Raw genomic sequence first — 15,613 nt, 5'->3', positions numbered from 1 at the left:
TCTTTATTACAGTAGCCAGAAAACAAGTCTGTTCTGTGCCTTGAAAACATAGGCACAAAAGCTGCCATGGGAAACTGTGAAAATGCCACAGAAAATTGCTCAATACACACCAGTCTCTCCTGGGGCACTGGGCTGGGAACCCCTGATTCCCCAAAAAGGGAGTTTCTTAGGAAAAATCAGAATGAACTCATCTCACTGCACTGACAACTCTTCCCAAGTTACAGCCGCCAGTCTGTGGTGTGGCTGGCCCAGGAGCCCAGCCACACTGCCCAGCTTGTGGGGCAGGCCGGCACACAGCATGGGGTTGCCCAAGATCAGGCACATCATGCTAAGCTGGTGTATATTTTGTTAATTTACGTCAATTGCCAAAACTTATCCCTCATACTCTGGGGGAATGACTTCAGTAACAACTGCCTGCACTTTTCTGTTCAGTAACTTAAAAGAACATAGTGTTGTGTCATAGCCACAGAAAGAAAGCAAACATTTGTCCCAGACTACCTTTTCTGATTCCCCAAAAGCTGAGCACAACTTAGACTTGAGGTAGTGAAAACCAAGTAACCTGCTGGATGAATACATTGCCACCATTCCTGAACTAAAAGGCTTTCAGTCTCTATGGAAATAGAAATAATTCCTAGAGAACCAGATGGCAGAACCAAAATGAGGGTGTATGCAGGACAATGGCTTGGGATACCCTAGCTCAACTGGTTTCCAACAAAACAACTACGTGACATTCTATTCTTAAAATAATGTTTTTATTGGCACGTTTTAATTTTACATATCATATTGAAGTCCAGAGTGATAGACATATACACACAAAGCACTTGCTGGGCTTCCCCACTTCAAACCGTTCCCTCCCCTTCCCCAGCACAATATTAAGGTTGATAGTGATAATTTTGTGTATGTACAGTGTCAACTGAAGTGTTTCCTTCATCAAACCTCCCTCCCCTAGACCCTTCCATCACTCTATCGGGGTTTCTCCTCCTTTGCCTTGAGTCCCTTTTGTATCCCAAATCCCCTCTAGCTTCCACTTAGGAGGGAAAACATTATGACCCTTACTTTTTATTTATTTTTGGTATTGGGGATTGAACCCAGGGGCATTCTACCTCCGAGCTAACATCCTCAGATTTATATTTTTTATTTGGAAACAGCAACTCATTAAGCGGGCCTAAGTTACTGAGGCTGGCTGTGAACCTGCAATCCTCCTGTCTCAGCTTCCCAAGTACTGGGATTACAAGCATGTGCCACCACACCTTGCATGATCCTTCATTTTTTGAGACTGGCTGACCCTACTTAGCGTAACATTCTCCAGTTTCATCCATTTTCCTGAAAATGACAATAATTTCCTCCTTCTTTATGCCTGAGTAAAATCCCATCGTGTGTATATCCCAGCATTTAATAATCTGTTGATGGGCACCTAGGTTGGTTCCATAATTTGGCTATTGTGAATTGTGCTGTTATAAACATGTATATGCATTTATCACTATAATATTCTGGCTTCAATACCTTTTGATAGATACCCAGGAGTGGTAGCTGGATCATATGATGGATCTATTCCCAGTTTTCTGTGGAATCTCTACATGGCTACACTAATTTGCAATCTCACCAACAGTGTCAAAAAGTTCCTATTTCCCCATATCGTTGCTAGCATTTATTGTTGTTTGACTCCTTGGTGATTGCCATTCTAATTAGGGTTAGATGAAATCTCATCGTAGCTTTGCATCTCTGATTGCTAATGAGTTTGAACATTTTTCCTATATCCATTGGCCATTGTGACCATTTTATTTCTTCTTCTGTGAAGTCTGTTTAGTTCACTTACCCATTTTTGATTGGATTATTTGGTTGTATGATTCTATTTGTAAAGTTATGAAGGAGAGTGTCATGATAAAAGCACTAGAATGGGGTGTGGTGGTGCACACTGTAATCCAGGACTCGGGAGCCTGAGACAGGTAGGATTGCAGGTGTGAGGACAGCCTCAGCAATGCAGCAAGGCTCTCAGCAACTTAGTGAAACCCTGTTTCAAAAATAAATAAATAAATAGGGCTGGAGATGTACTTTACAGGTAGAATGTAAGCCGGGCATGGTGGCGCACACTTATAATCCCAGTACTTGAGAGGCTGAGACAGGAGGATCACAGGTTCACGGCCAGCCTCAGCTATTTCATGAGACCCTGTTTCAAAATAAAGAATAAAAAATAGGGCTGGGAGTGTAGCTCAGAGATAGTGTGCCCCTGGGTTTAATCCCCAGTACTGCAAAAAACAAACATACAAAAAACCCACAGACCTGTTGAACACACCTGACTTTGAGCCCTCACCCCTGCTTTGAGCAAGTCACAACTTTACTTTTATCATTGGCAACTGGGATTTCAAGTATAATTGTGTTTGGTGGAAAAAATTCAAATGAGCAAATTATTGTGATGTTGTCCCTATTACACAGCCTGGGACACAATGAGTTCTGGGTATATAGTAGCTTTAATAATTTAATATATCCTGGAACTACATGTGTGAAGGAATATAGGTATGATTCGCCTATTTTAAACCATACTCCTAAAATTAGGCAGGTACGTACATTATATGTCATGATTTGGAAGCAATCTGAACCTTAATTTTGTCTGAAGGCAGGTGTGGTGGCACATGCCTATAATCCCAGTACCTAGAGGCTGAGAAAGACCCTGTATCAAAAATAAAAAGGACTGGGGGTGTAACTCAGAAGTAGAACACCCCTAGTTCAATCCCCAGTGTGTGCATGCAGATGTGGACACACACACACACACACACACACACACACACACACACACACACACTCTCTCTCAATAGTCCCCATGCTACTAAGTTTTGTCCTCTGACAACTAAAAGAGCACTGAGCACTACCCAATTGAAAGCATGGTCAACATTTTGGTTAACATCTTCCTAGTCATCTTTTCTATTCTAGCTGCATTTAGTTATACGAAAGTACTTATAGAGTTTTACATAAAATACTTAAGTACTTATATAAAGTAGTATATAAAAATTCTATTGTACAAACTGCTTTACCACTAACCAATACTACCTAAAATGTAATGCCAGTTATTTCCTCTAAACTTTTTGACTTATTCAAGAGTCTGTTTGAAATAATGGGCACCTCTATCGTCATGCATATCAAAGCTAAAAAAAGACGTCAAGTTTATCCACTTCATTCAGATCACTTCATTCTTCTGAGGCCAAAATCTGAAGTCAAAGGGGTTTCCCCTCCTTAACTGAATGCCTATTTTAACACAGACCCTCTTGTAATTCATCTTGCTTCACTAAAACAGTCCTGGAATCGCTGCTGTTCTGTGGAAGCACTTGCTCTCTCTGGGGAAAAGCTGACTTTGGACACCTGTGAAGTGGGTTGACAGTATTGAGTTAAGAGGTGATAAGTACTAATCAGGTAAGAGTGCGATCATGTAATCACACACTTAATAATAACTTACATAACCCTTGTTATTTAATTCAGATATTATGTTTGGCTTGTATTTCTTGATCATAACCCCCACCCTCAAACCAGCATGTGTGCCCACACCCAGTCCACATGCATGACTGCTGACTGACGCTATTCCCAGTCACTTGTTTATTTGTTATCAAGATACAACTGAGATTATACAAAATGAAGTGAATACAATCGTGCATAAACAGAATATATTCCATAGTTAATTGTAAAAGTTAGGGAGATTAACAAGTTTGATTAGTTTCAATCATAAATAGATCCCTGAAAAATATTTTGTAACTGTACTAAAAGTTTTAAAAAATACATGTTGATCGGAAGGACAAAGTGCAAACCTGTTTACTAAGTAAATGGTACTTTTTGGTGGCACTAGGGATTGAACCCAGGAACATTCTAACTCTGAGCCTCAGTCCTATTATATTTTTATTTTGAGACAAGGCCTTGCTAGGTTGATGGAAGTCTCACTATTTGCTGAGGCTGTCCTCAAACCCAAGATCCTCCTGTCTCAGCCTCCCAAGTATTGGCATTACAAGTGTGTGCCACCACACCTGGCTTAAATGATGCTTATGAGAACTTAAAAAAATAATAAGTGGCTGGGCGTGGTGGCGCACGCTTGTAATCCCTGCGCTTGGGAGCAGGAGACAGGAGGATCGTGCAGGTTCGAAGCCAGCCTTGCTGGCTTAAGAGACCCTGTTTCAAAAAAACAAAACAAAACAAAACAAAAAACGGGTCTGGGAGTATAACCTGGAGGTAAAAGGGTTTCCAGGAGAACCCCAGTACCACCAAAAAAACCCCAAAAGTGTGCCTACCATTTTCTAGTCTTATGAATTACTCACAGAATCTGAGACTCACTGTTTGAAGTTAGTAATTTCCTGGAGTTACCGAGAGGTAGTGTAATACTGAAAAAGGGAACCTATCAATTCTTTATAAAAAAAAAAAAAGACTTCCTTGAATACTGATTATTTTATGAACCCCCAAAAATACTATGGTTCATTTATTGCTCATTAAAAGAAATGCTGAATGTCTGTCTCATTCCCACAATCAATTGGAGTGAAATTATATTGCTGTCACAAACAGCAAAGGCAGTGGTATATTGATTTTAATAATAGTTAGAACCGGACGAAAAATACTACCACAAGAAAAACAAAAATATGTAGATAAAAGCGAAAACTTGAAAATGTGGAGTATTTAACTTTTATATTATTCACACTGGGGTTCTAGATTAAATGCCCACAGTGAATCTCAATTGAGTCCGTGGAACTGGGTCCCACAATGGTTTAACTGCTTTATCCACATCCCCACATGTCAAAGTGAAATGAAACTCGGTAAAATCTAGATGACAGTTTTACTGTTACTCTTAAATAAGAAGAATCAATATTAACAGCAAAAATGGCCTGTAAATCATAAGCACACTGGGAAGAATAAGCTCATGATTCAAAGAAAGCCAGTCTTGTGTCTTCGTCTTTGGGAGAAAACGAGACGGCCACGGTCGTCAGCCGTTGGTGTCACAGCGTCATGTCTCAGCGCAGATTCTGCAGGCCAGATGAGCGCTCACCAGCCTATGCAGGGGTCTGGGCAATCCCGCAGGTAAGTCTCATAGTGACCTTTGGTAACATCCATTAAAGTTGTGAACACAGTGAGCTGAAAGAAAAGTTATTTTAGCTGAAGAATATTGGCAACTTGATGAGTTTCTGACATAAAGCAGCATTTCTGTCCCTGAGGAATTGATATTAAATAGCTTCATAAAGCAATGAATATACAACTATATGTTAACATTATATAATAACATTACATATTAGATATATACTAAATTGTATATATGAACCTGCAAGAACCAAGTTTTGACCCAAATGCTAAAGCTAAAGGACAACAGGATTTTGTTTTGCCAGAGGTAATGAAGGCTTGTTTATTTTAGGGAGAACCAGGCAAAGGACCAAGAAAAAAAAAAAAAAAAAAAAAAAAAAAAGAAAGAAAATACAAATGGTAATAGTAAATCCAGAACACAAAATGAAGGACCTTTAGCAAATGGAATGATCAGGAAACTTCCTGATTTTTCAGTTACAGGATGGGAAAAAGGTAAAAGATCAGGGGAAGCCAGGTGTGGTGGCATACATCTATAATATCAGGATATGGGAGATCAAGAGAGGAGTCCTTATCACACAGGTTCAAGACCAGCCTCAGCAACTTAGCAAGATTCTCAGCAACCTATGAGACCCTTCTTAAAAAAAAAAAAAAAAAAAGTAGGGCTTAGGTTATAGCTTAGAGGTGGAATGTCTCTTGGTTCAATCCCCAGTACCACCACAAAAAAAAAAAAAAAAAAAAAAAAGCCGGGTGTGGTGGCGCACGCTTGTAATCCCAGCATTCCAGAGGTTCACGGACAGCCTGAGCTACTTAGTGAAGTGAGGTCCTTTGCAACTCAGTGAGACCCAGTTTCAAAATAAAAAATAAAAACATAGGGCTGGGGATGTAGCTCAGAGGTAGAACGCCCCTGGGTTCCATCTCTAGTGCTACCAAAAAAAAAACAACACAACAAAACGAAGCTCAGGGGAAACTCAAATACACTAAGACACAGCTAGTTCTGTTTGCAAATGAACTCCAGACTTTGTTTTGTTGAGTTCCTAGTAAAGTTGAACCCTAAGCCATAGTGGTCAAGTGGTCAACTTCTTTATCGTTATTCTAAAAGTTAGGGTTTTAGCCACATATAAAATATTTTTTAAAAATATCAACCTTAAGCTGAACAAAACTTTCAGGCTCAAATAGATTCAAAATAACCAGAGAAGATAAAACACAGGTCAGAATTCTTTCCCTAAAAAACATGCATATTATAAATACCTTGTTGAGGACAGGTTTTGTTGACAGGACATCATATATGGTCGCAAACGAGAGTTTCTAAGACACAAAAAGAGCTTTGTTCAGCAAGTTAAGTACACATGTTACTCTGTAGTACACCCACACAAACGGGTCATTAGAAAACAAGATATTCCTCAACTGAGCTCCTAAAGGGATTAATCACCTCAGGTCAATTGCTACCAGCAGAGATGACAGTTCTAATGTTACTTTTCGTCCCCCCTCCTTTAAATTCTTCCCTGTTTTGCTGGGCATGGTGGCGCACGCTTGTAATCCCAGCATTTGGGAGGCTGAGACCAGAGGATCGCGGTTCGCTGACAACTTCAGCTACTTAGCGAGGCCCTCTGCAACTCAGTGAGACCTGGTTTCAAAATAAAGAATTAAAAAAAAAAAAATAGGGCAAGGGGTGTAGCTCGGAGGTAGAATGCCCCTGGGTTCCATCCCCAGAACCGCAAAAAAAAAAAAAAAAAAAAAAAAAAAAATTCTTCCCTGTTTTATATTTAACATCACAGAGTGGTATCCAGCATTAGGGTAAGGAAGAGACAGTAGAACAAAATTTTGCTCTTTAAATTAAAATGACAAAACAAAAATTGAGTAGGGAGTATCTAGAAATACCAAATAACATGAGGTTTATTCATTTCTTCAAGGCCAGTGAAAAATGCCAGAACTAAGACAATCCTTAGGGGAGACAGTTTTTTTCTATATATGACAATGCAAATGTACCTCTTGGGTCGTGCGGTTTAGACATGTCTTTGTGGGCTTCCTGCGATCATCAAGGAAGAAGGGATTTTTCCACCGGTCATAATTTGTTTGTACCACATACCATTTTCCATGCTTAGGATCAAGTCTAGATACAAAAGAGAGATCCCTTCTTAGGCTTGACGCCTTACATCTGCATGTATATCTGTCAGGGCATTATTCTCTACACATTTTGTTTGAACAAATGTACTTACTCATATACATCCAAAGAGTCTTTTCTTGCTCGTGTAATCACACAACCCTCCCCAGACCGGTTACCTCCCAGGATAAAGTATGCTGGGGCCAGTATCTTGGTCTTGGTCAGTATGTTCTTGGCTTCTTCATAACTACATAGAAACATTTTTTAAGAAAAGAAATATTAGTGAAGGAAACACTTCCACGGACTCATGCCAACCTCAATATCGAGCATGGGCAAGGGGTAGGAGCCCGGGGGAAGCACACAAGCAGGACATGTGTGCCCGCATGTCCCTAGCACGCTGAACTCCATTACAATGTGAGACTACAAAGCATCAATTAGGTATATATAAAGAAACAAAAGGAGACATTTTTAGTTGACTTGGAATGGAAATGTTTTAGCTCTGTGGAAAACAAGTGTCTCAAGAACATGTTTTCAAACTTTTTTTTTTGGTACTAGGATGGAAACTAGGGGCACTCTACCTCTAAGCTACACCCCAGCACATTTTTATTTATTTATTTATTTTGGCACTGGAGATAGAACGCAAGGGCTTTCTACCTCTGGGTACACTCCCAGACCTATTTTATATTTTTATTATAGAGTCTCGCTAAGTTACTGAGAGCCTCACTAAGTAGCTGTGGCTGGCTTTGAACCTGCGCAATCCTCCTGTCTCAGCCTCCTAAGTACTGAGAGTACAAGCGTGCGCCACCATGCCCGGCTCACCCCAGCACTCTTTATATATTAATTGAACAGGGTCTTGCTGAGGCTGCCCTCAAACCTGTGATCCTCCTGTCTCAGCCCAAGTACTAGGGTCCTAGTACATCCCAAGTACTAGAATAACAGGTGAGCACCACACCTGGCAAGGAGCATGCTTTTAAACAGGATGGCAAGCAGTGGATCCCGGAGGAACAATCTCCCTATGTGGTGAAACACTGAGTTATGAACTGAGAATTCTGAAACTTCCTTTTAATTTGCAGAAAAAACAAAAGGGTCATGCCTGTCTCTCAACAACAGAAAAAAGGTAATAGTATTATAATTATAGTTTATAAGGCTTAGGGAATAGGAAGTGAACTTCTTGAAAATTAGGGCTATTAAATATCGCAGTAGATTATGGAAGACTACTAACTCTTATTCCCAGTAAGTATTAAAAATAGGATCAATGTCCACTTATGTTAAGTCACTTGGATGCAGTGTGAATTGAAGGGAAATTTTGCTCTTATACAGTCAGAAGAGAATACATACTCTTATACATACTCTTATACATCAGAATACTCTTATACATCAGAGGAGAATATAACTTCTAGGTTAACATGGATTATTATTTAAATGAAGAATTATATAATTTTTCTTTTGAACATGGATTTTTTTTTCAGCACTGGGAATTAAACCCAGGGGCATCTACCTCCAAGCTACACCCTCAGCTCTAGATTTTAATCCTTTATTTTGAAACAGGATCTCACTAAGTTTTGGAGGGCCTCACTAAGAAGCTGAGGCTGGCCATGAACCTACAATCCTCCTGTCTCAGCCTCTCAAGGATTACAAGCATGAGCCACCAAGCCCGGCGTGGTTTTTGTACAACAAAAAGATTCATAGGTGGCTCTTCACAGTGTCAATATCCCTAGTACTGTTTGTTAAGTAATTCAATTAATTTCCTTAGTGTAAGAAAAGACAACATGTGGAAATTAAAATACGAGCAATTCCAAATGAGTGTCAAAGTTTTACTGAAGAAATTCTGCAATAGTTTCCCAATGGACATTAAGTTGGGGCTTGGGAAATATTTTTGTATTTTAATATGAGCAACTTATGATTAAATATTTAGTAATAATGCAACAAATCACTTCACCTTGTACCATTTTCCAGAACTGATCTAGTGATAAATCCTATCCATGTGGCATCCTTTTTCCCAAAAATCCATTCCAAGACACCTGGAAAAGATCAAACACACACACTGTCACAGGACCAGGAGATGTTTCCTACTCACTCAGAAGGCAGAACTCCTCTTAAAATGGCTGTGAAATCCCCATTCTGAACACTCAACTTACCCATATAACCGCCATCCATACTGAAACGTTCATTTAGTGAAAGACTAAATAGTCCCTGAGAAAAATAAAGCAATGTGGTCAGAAACCTCAGCCACCCTTTTTAAGGCCCTATCTCTGTATGTTATAGTGGTAAATAAATAAAAGTCTGCACTGGGAAATGGGGAACGCAAAAAAAAAAAAAAAAAAAAAAAAAAAAAAAAAAATCAAAACCACTGCAATACCATGTTATATTAACAAGGCCTTTTTTAAAGTTCAAAACATTTCCCCATCTAGAATGTGACACAAGTTTGACGGTATATTATTGCCTGTGCTCACTGAATAGGAAATGGGGAGCAGAGGATTCATGCTGACTTACTTAAGGAGAAGAGGCCCAGGCCAGATTCCAGGTTCCGGATTCTGACTCCCAGTCCTTGGTACCTGGCCACATTCCCTGTATCCTACAGCAGGCTCAGAAACCTTCCCTTCTACGTTTCCTGCCACCAGCTATACACCGATGACAGTGACACAAGTACAGAGGACGTAACAGGGCTTCATAAGATTTTTAGGTCCTCATTTTCTTAGATTCCACCCTCTACAAATAGGGAAACCAGGGTAAAAAAAAAGTTATCTACAAAATTATATGCAAAAACAGATTCCTTACTGGTTTGAATCCTGTTAACATGCCTACGTAGCCAGCAAAACTTGTAGCCTTGAAGACAGTTTTATTATTTCTTTGGAAGTCCAAATTCACTGTTAAAGGCTTTAGTTCCTCAGTTACAACCCAGGTATTATTATTTGTATTCCACCTACAAAAGACAAATTTTGGTGACCTTTAAGAACAACGATGACAGAATGAATATGGTGAGAGCCAGGCGTTACACTAGGTGTTTTATCTACCTAATCAGTAATGATCACTCCTAGCAAGACCTTTACAATATGGGTGGTTTTATCCCTACTTTCCAGATGATGGAACTGAAGCTCACAGAGGTTGAATAACTCTCCCAACATAACATAGACTATATAAATAGTGAACCCCAGATTCAAAGTTAGGAATCTAATTACAAAAGCACTTTTTTCCAGAGAGGTCAAGATAACAGATACAAAAGATAGCTCCTCTCCCTTCTGATCAATAAATGAGCCACGCATCTGAGGCCTTCAAACATGGTCCAAATTTCTGCTCACAAGGTACACTTTTTTCAGGTATAAACTCCTAAATAACAGAATAAGTGTGTCCATCTTGTCTTAATACTGAAGAATCTGGTTACCTTTGACTTTGGTCATATTTTGGGCATAACTTGGGACTTATTTTCATCAAAGTAATACATTTCATCAAGGTAATGCAATCTATTTTTTCTTATGGCACGACACATACTGTGTCCTTGCTTACCCAAGAAATACTCCAAAATCCATATTTCTTCCATGTAGCAGATGACCTATTTGAAAATACGCATCAAAAACATGTAATATCAATTAAGATAGTACGACTGATTCTAAATCACAGATAGATACTCCATTTTTGTTAATCTATACTCACAATCATTTAATTTAACCGTAAGAATTAAGAAGCAACCTGAAAACATAAGCCTTAAAAAGATCAAACTGGTGTTACTGTTACACTGGCCTCCAGAAAATCCAAGAGCACAGGGTTCTACAGTAAGGTCAGGATGTGAGAAAAGCATCAATGGCCATTCTTTGGTAAGCTATGGCACAGTTCTACTGGGACACAGGTAACTTAGCCTAAAATAATGAGACTTACCAAATGCTTCCTCTGAGGGATTCTCACCTATAGTTGGACACTTCAAGAGTCAGGGGTAGGCAGACCTTATACCCAGTATAGAGGTAAAAAATGAGGGTGAGTCAGGGCAAATCATGTTGTATCTTGTATTCTAAGAGCCAGGGAAGTACAGCAAGTAAGGCTGCTGTACACAGTTCCTTATCTGGGAAATGATAGAAAATGTTTGTCTTGGGCTTCCAGAAAAACAAGTATGTCATTAGGTGTGTGACTGGAACAAAATACACGCCTTAAGGAGTTTTACCAAGTCATGTAGATGAATATGAGCAGACCATGAGGAAAGCAAGAATGTTTCTAGTCTGGAACACTTTTTTCAAGGCTTTGCATGCCTGAATTAAACTTTAACAGTGGTTTTATTTATTTTTTATTTATTTATTTATTTTTTTTGTGGTACTGGGGGTGGAACCCAGAGGCTTTCTACCTCCGGGCTATACTCCCAGACCTATTTTATATTTTTTATTTTTGAAACAGGGTCTCACTAAGTTGCTGAAAGCCTCACTAAGTAGCTGAGGCTGGCTTCAAACCTGCGCGATCCTCCTGTCTCAGCCTCCCAAGCGCGGGGATTACAAGCGTGCGCCACTATGCCCGGCTTTTAATAGTGGTTTTAAAATAAGGCTAGTTTTGCCGGGTGTGGTGGCAAACACTTGTTATCCCAGCATTTGGGAGGCTGAGACCGGAGGATCGCTGTTTGTGGACAGCCTCAGCTACTTAGCAAGGCCTTTTGCAATTCAGTGAGAACCGGTTTCAAAAATAAAAAGACTGAAAACTAAGGCTGGGGGTGTAGCTCCTAGGTGAAATGCCCCTGGGTTCCACCGCCGATACAGCAAAAAAAAAAAAAAAAAAAAAAAAAAAAAGTAAGGCTAGTTTTCAGTGCACTTATAAAAAGTTACCAAGATACATAAAGTTGTATGCAACATATACAAAATTATGTAATAACTCTGGATTTTAAAAGTCTAATTTTTGCCTTTTTAGAAGATTTTCCTTTTACACAGTACCCAGCACTGTCCACCCTTCCATAGCATCCATTTACCTTCTTTATCTTCAGTTATGATTGAGGTACACATGGTAAAAAGTTCATAAAAAATGTTGAATGAAATAATCTCTCCTAGTGGGGAAAAAAGAAAACTTTTCATTAATACACAGAACCATGAAAGTAGAAGAGAAATTTGTTTTGTTTTTGGTTGTGCTGGGAATTAAACTCAAGGCTTATACATGCTTAACATGCAATCTACTACTGAGCTATACCCCCAGCCCTGAAAAATTTATTTTAAGAAAAAGTTTAATTATCCTTACTGTGCACACGTGTTTCGGCACGTCACTGCCGCAAGCCAATGTGAGTGTGCTGTACACCTCGTTGCCGGCGGTGGCCCATATGCACCTCAACTCTGTGACTGATGATGAGACAAGTCCTCAGAGAGGCAACTATTTTGTGAGGTCAACACCTAGACAAGTTGGGATTGTGCCACACACAACAGGTCCAAATTTTTCATTAATATCCTTCATTTTTAGATTTTCTTTGGGGAGATAAAATACAATAATTTAATATATCTAGCTCTTTTTTCTAAGTTGAAAATATAACCTGTCCAGATTTTTAGAGTGTGACTAACATTTCTAATGTGGGAAAGGATAGCTAAGAAGTATTAATAAAAGGCGTTCAGAAGCCAGGCGTGGTGGTGCACGCTTGTAATCCCCGCGCTTGGGAGGCTGAGACAGGAGGATCGCACAGGTTCGAAGCCAGCCTCAGCTACTTAGTGAGGCTCTCAGCAACTTAGTGAGACCCTGTTTCCAAATAAAATATAAAAATAGGTCTGGGAGTATAGCCCGGAGGTAGAAAGCCTCTGGGTTCCACCCCCAGTACCACACAAAATAAATAAATAAATAAATAAATAAATAAATAAATAAATAAATAAATAAATAAAAATAGCTTCGCTACCAGGTGTGGTGGCACACACTTATAACTCAGTACTCAGGAAGCTGAGACAGGAGGATCCCAGGTTCGAGGGCAACCTCAACAACTCAGTGAAGCTCTTATCAACTTAGTGAAACCCTATTTCAAAAAATTAAAAGGCAAGCTGGGTGTGGTGGCGCACACTTGTAATCCCAGCATTTGGGAGGCTGAGACCAGAGGATCGCGGTTCGAGGACAGCCTCAGCTACTTAGTGAGGGCCTCTGCAACTCAGTGAGACCCGGTTTCATCATAAAGAATTAAAAAAATAGGGCAGGAGGTGTAGCTCGGAGGTCGAATGCCTCTGAGTTCCATCCCCAGACCCGCAGAAAAAAATAAAATTAAATTAAAAGGCCTAAAGTATAGCTCAGAGGCAGAATGCCCCTGGATTCAATACCCTGTGCCCCTTTCTCTTAAAAAAATAAAGAAAATAAAGAAATGGTGTTTAATCAATTGTATACACATATGAAAAAAACATGAACATCGATCCCTAACTGATTACCATACGCAAAAATTAACTCAAGCCACTAGGTGTGGTGGCAGCTACTTAGTGAGGCCCTTTGAAACTCAGTGAGACCCTGTTTCAAATAAATAATAAAATGTAATGATAGGGGTATAGCTTGGAGGTAAAATGCCCCTGGGTTCCATTCCCAGTACCCACAAAAAAAAAAAAAATTAAAAAAAATAAAGATAGGTTATAGGCTTAAATCTAAACTTACATAAAAAAATCTAGAAGAAAATATAAGTTATGATCTTGGGGTAGATAAATATTTCTTTTTTTTGGGGGGGGGGATTGAACCTAGGCACTGAATAAATACACATGCCCATTAAAAGATATTCACAAGAATGCTCATAACTGTTTTGTTCTTGAGTCAAAATCTGAAAATAACCCAAATATCCTATTTCTATAACAGACATATAATAAAAAGTGGAAGAAACCATGCATACTTGTTCAGATTTTCAGTGTGTGTGTGTGTGTGTGTGTGTGTGTGTGTGTGTGTGTGTGTAAGCGTAGTACTGGAGATTGAACCCAGGGGGCATTTGACTTCTGAGTCACAACCCTAGCCCTTTTTATTTTTGTTTTGAAACTGGGTCTTGCTAGATGGTTGAAACTCTTGCTGAGTTGCTAAGGATGGATTCAAACCTGCAATACTTGTGTCTCAGCCTCCGAAGTATTGGGATTACAGGTGTATGCCACTATATCCAGCTTCAGTTCTATTTTTAAGAAGCTCAAGAAAAGGCAACACCTATCTGGTGAAGTGAGAGTAGTGGCTATTTGAGGAGGCAGTATTGTCTGCAAAGGGCATGATACAGCATCCTGCAGTGCTGGGATTTTCTACATTTTGGTCTGAGTTGTGATTATGTATGTATTCATTTTTTAAATTTCATTTTAACTTGGGTACAGTGGCACATGACTGTAAACCTAGTACTTGAGAGGCTGAGACAAGAGGATTGCAGGCTCAAGGCCAGCCTCAAAAATTTAGTGAGATCAGAAACTTAGACTTTAAAGTGCTTAAAAAGTGTTGGGGGTAAGCCGGGCATGGTGGCGCACACTTGTAATCCCAGGATATGGGAGGCTGCAACTCAGTGAGACTCTGTTTCAAAATAAATAATAATAAAAAAAAAATAGGGCTGGGGGTATAGCTCAGAGGTAGAATGCCCCTGGGTTCCATCCCCAGTACTAAAAAGAAAAAGGTGCTGGGGGTGTAGTTCAGAGGTAGAAGGCCCCTGGGTTTAGACCCCAGTGTCCTCCCAAGAACCCCTACCCCACAACAAAAACTTCATTTTAACATCTATGTACTTTATGTATATACGTCAATAGAAATATGTTAGTGTTTTATTAGCTGTTTTAAACATTGCAAAGTGAACTTTACCCAAAGGTATCTCAGTAACATCAGCAATTCCCTTCATTTCTTCTTCATAAGGTTCAGGGAGGTTGCCAAGTAGACCAGGCTGGAAAATAGATATATTAACAAATAAATTAAGTTAAATGCATTTAACCTAGGAGCATACTTTAAGATCTAGTTCTCTGACATATAATTTGTTCCAGAGACACTTTACTACTGAGCTCCAACTCCAGCCCTGAGTTTTCCATCACCTATTTCTAAAAGATTCTATATAACAATCAAGATTTGGCCCCCATACAGAGCCCTAGGTTTTTTTCTTAACTACTCTTTCCCCTCATTCTCCAAAGAGTAGAAGGTAGAATAATTTTACCGGATGACCTCACATGACCATAAGATCATAGCACTCTCTGAGCTCCAATTCACCCTCTGGCCACAGGCAGACACTAATACTTACATCAATAAACTTTCACTATTCTATTTATTTACAAAACATTTTGTTATGGTTAACAGCTAATCTTGATCTAGGACATAATAACTGCACTCTGTTGGTAAACAACAGACTTATGATCAAATTTAATAGTGAACACCTTACTTTTATTTTTACGACTCACTAACATCAAGATCATAATTTAAATTCATAGCCTTTAGCTGGGCACATACTTGTGATCCGTACTTGGGAGGCTGATACAGGAGGATCACAGCTTCACAGCCAGCCTCAGCTACTTAGTAATGCCTTCCACAACTTAATGAGACCCTATTTGAAAGTTA

General features: G+C 39.4%; 1 protein-coding gene across 1 annotated transcript in view; it reads right to left on the bottom strand.

Moving 5' to 3' along the window:
- Positions 1-5,010: 5,010 nt before the first annotated feature.
- The window catches only part of ASAH1 (N-acylsphingosine amidohydrolase 1), a gene marked incomplete at both ends in the record, with an annotated part of 28,010 nt that continues 17,407 nt past the window's right edge, over positions 5,011-15,613 (bottom strand). The window contains 10 exons of the mRNA XM_080710453.1: positions 5,011-5,100; positions 6,292-6,348; positions 7,030-7,153; positions 7,260-7,391; positions 9,084-9,165; positions 9,283-9,337; positions 9,923-10,067; positions 10,649-10,694; positions 12,084-12,158; positions 14,873-14,951. Of these exons, the coding sequence (XP_080566579.1) occupies positions 5,011-5,100; positions 6,292-6,348; positions 7,030-7,153; positions 7,260-7,391; positions 9,084-9,165; positions 9,283-9,337; positions 9,923-10,067; positions 10,649-10,694; positions 12,084-12,158; positions 14,873-14,951 (885 nt within the window). The remainder of the gene's footprint in view (positions 5,101-6,291; positions 6,349-7,029; positions 7,154-7,259; positions 7,392-9,083; positions 9,166-9,282; positions 9,338-9,922; positions 10,068-10,648; positions 10,695-12,083; positions 12,159-14,872; positions 14,952-15,613) is intronic.

This window comes from Muscardinus avellanarius (assembly GCF_963383645.1).
Source record: "Muscardinus avellanarius genome assembly, chromosome: 14".
In the NCBI taxonomy this organism is placed as follows: domain Eukaryota; kingdom Metazoa; phylum Chordata; class Mammalia; order Rodentia; family Gliridae; genus Muscardinus; species Muscardinus avellanarius.
The sequence above is the reverse complement of the archived record's forward strand: the minus strand, read 5'-3'. Positions and strand labels throughout refer to the sequence as shown.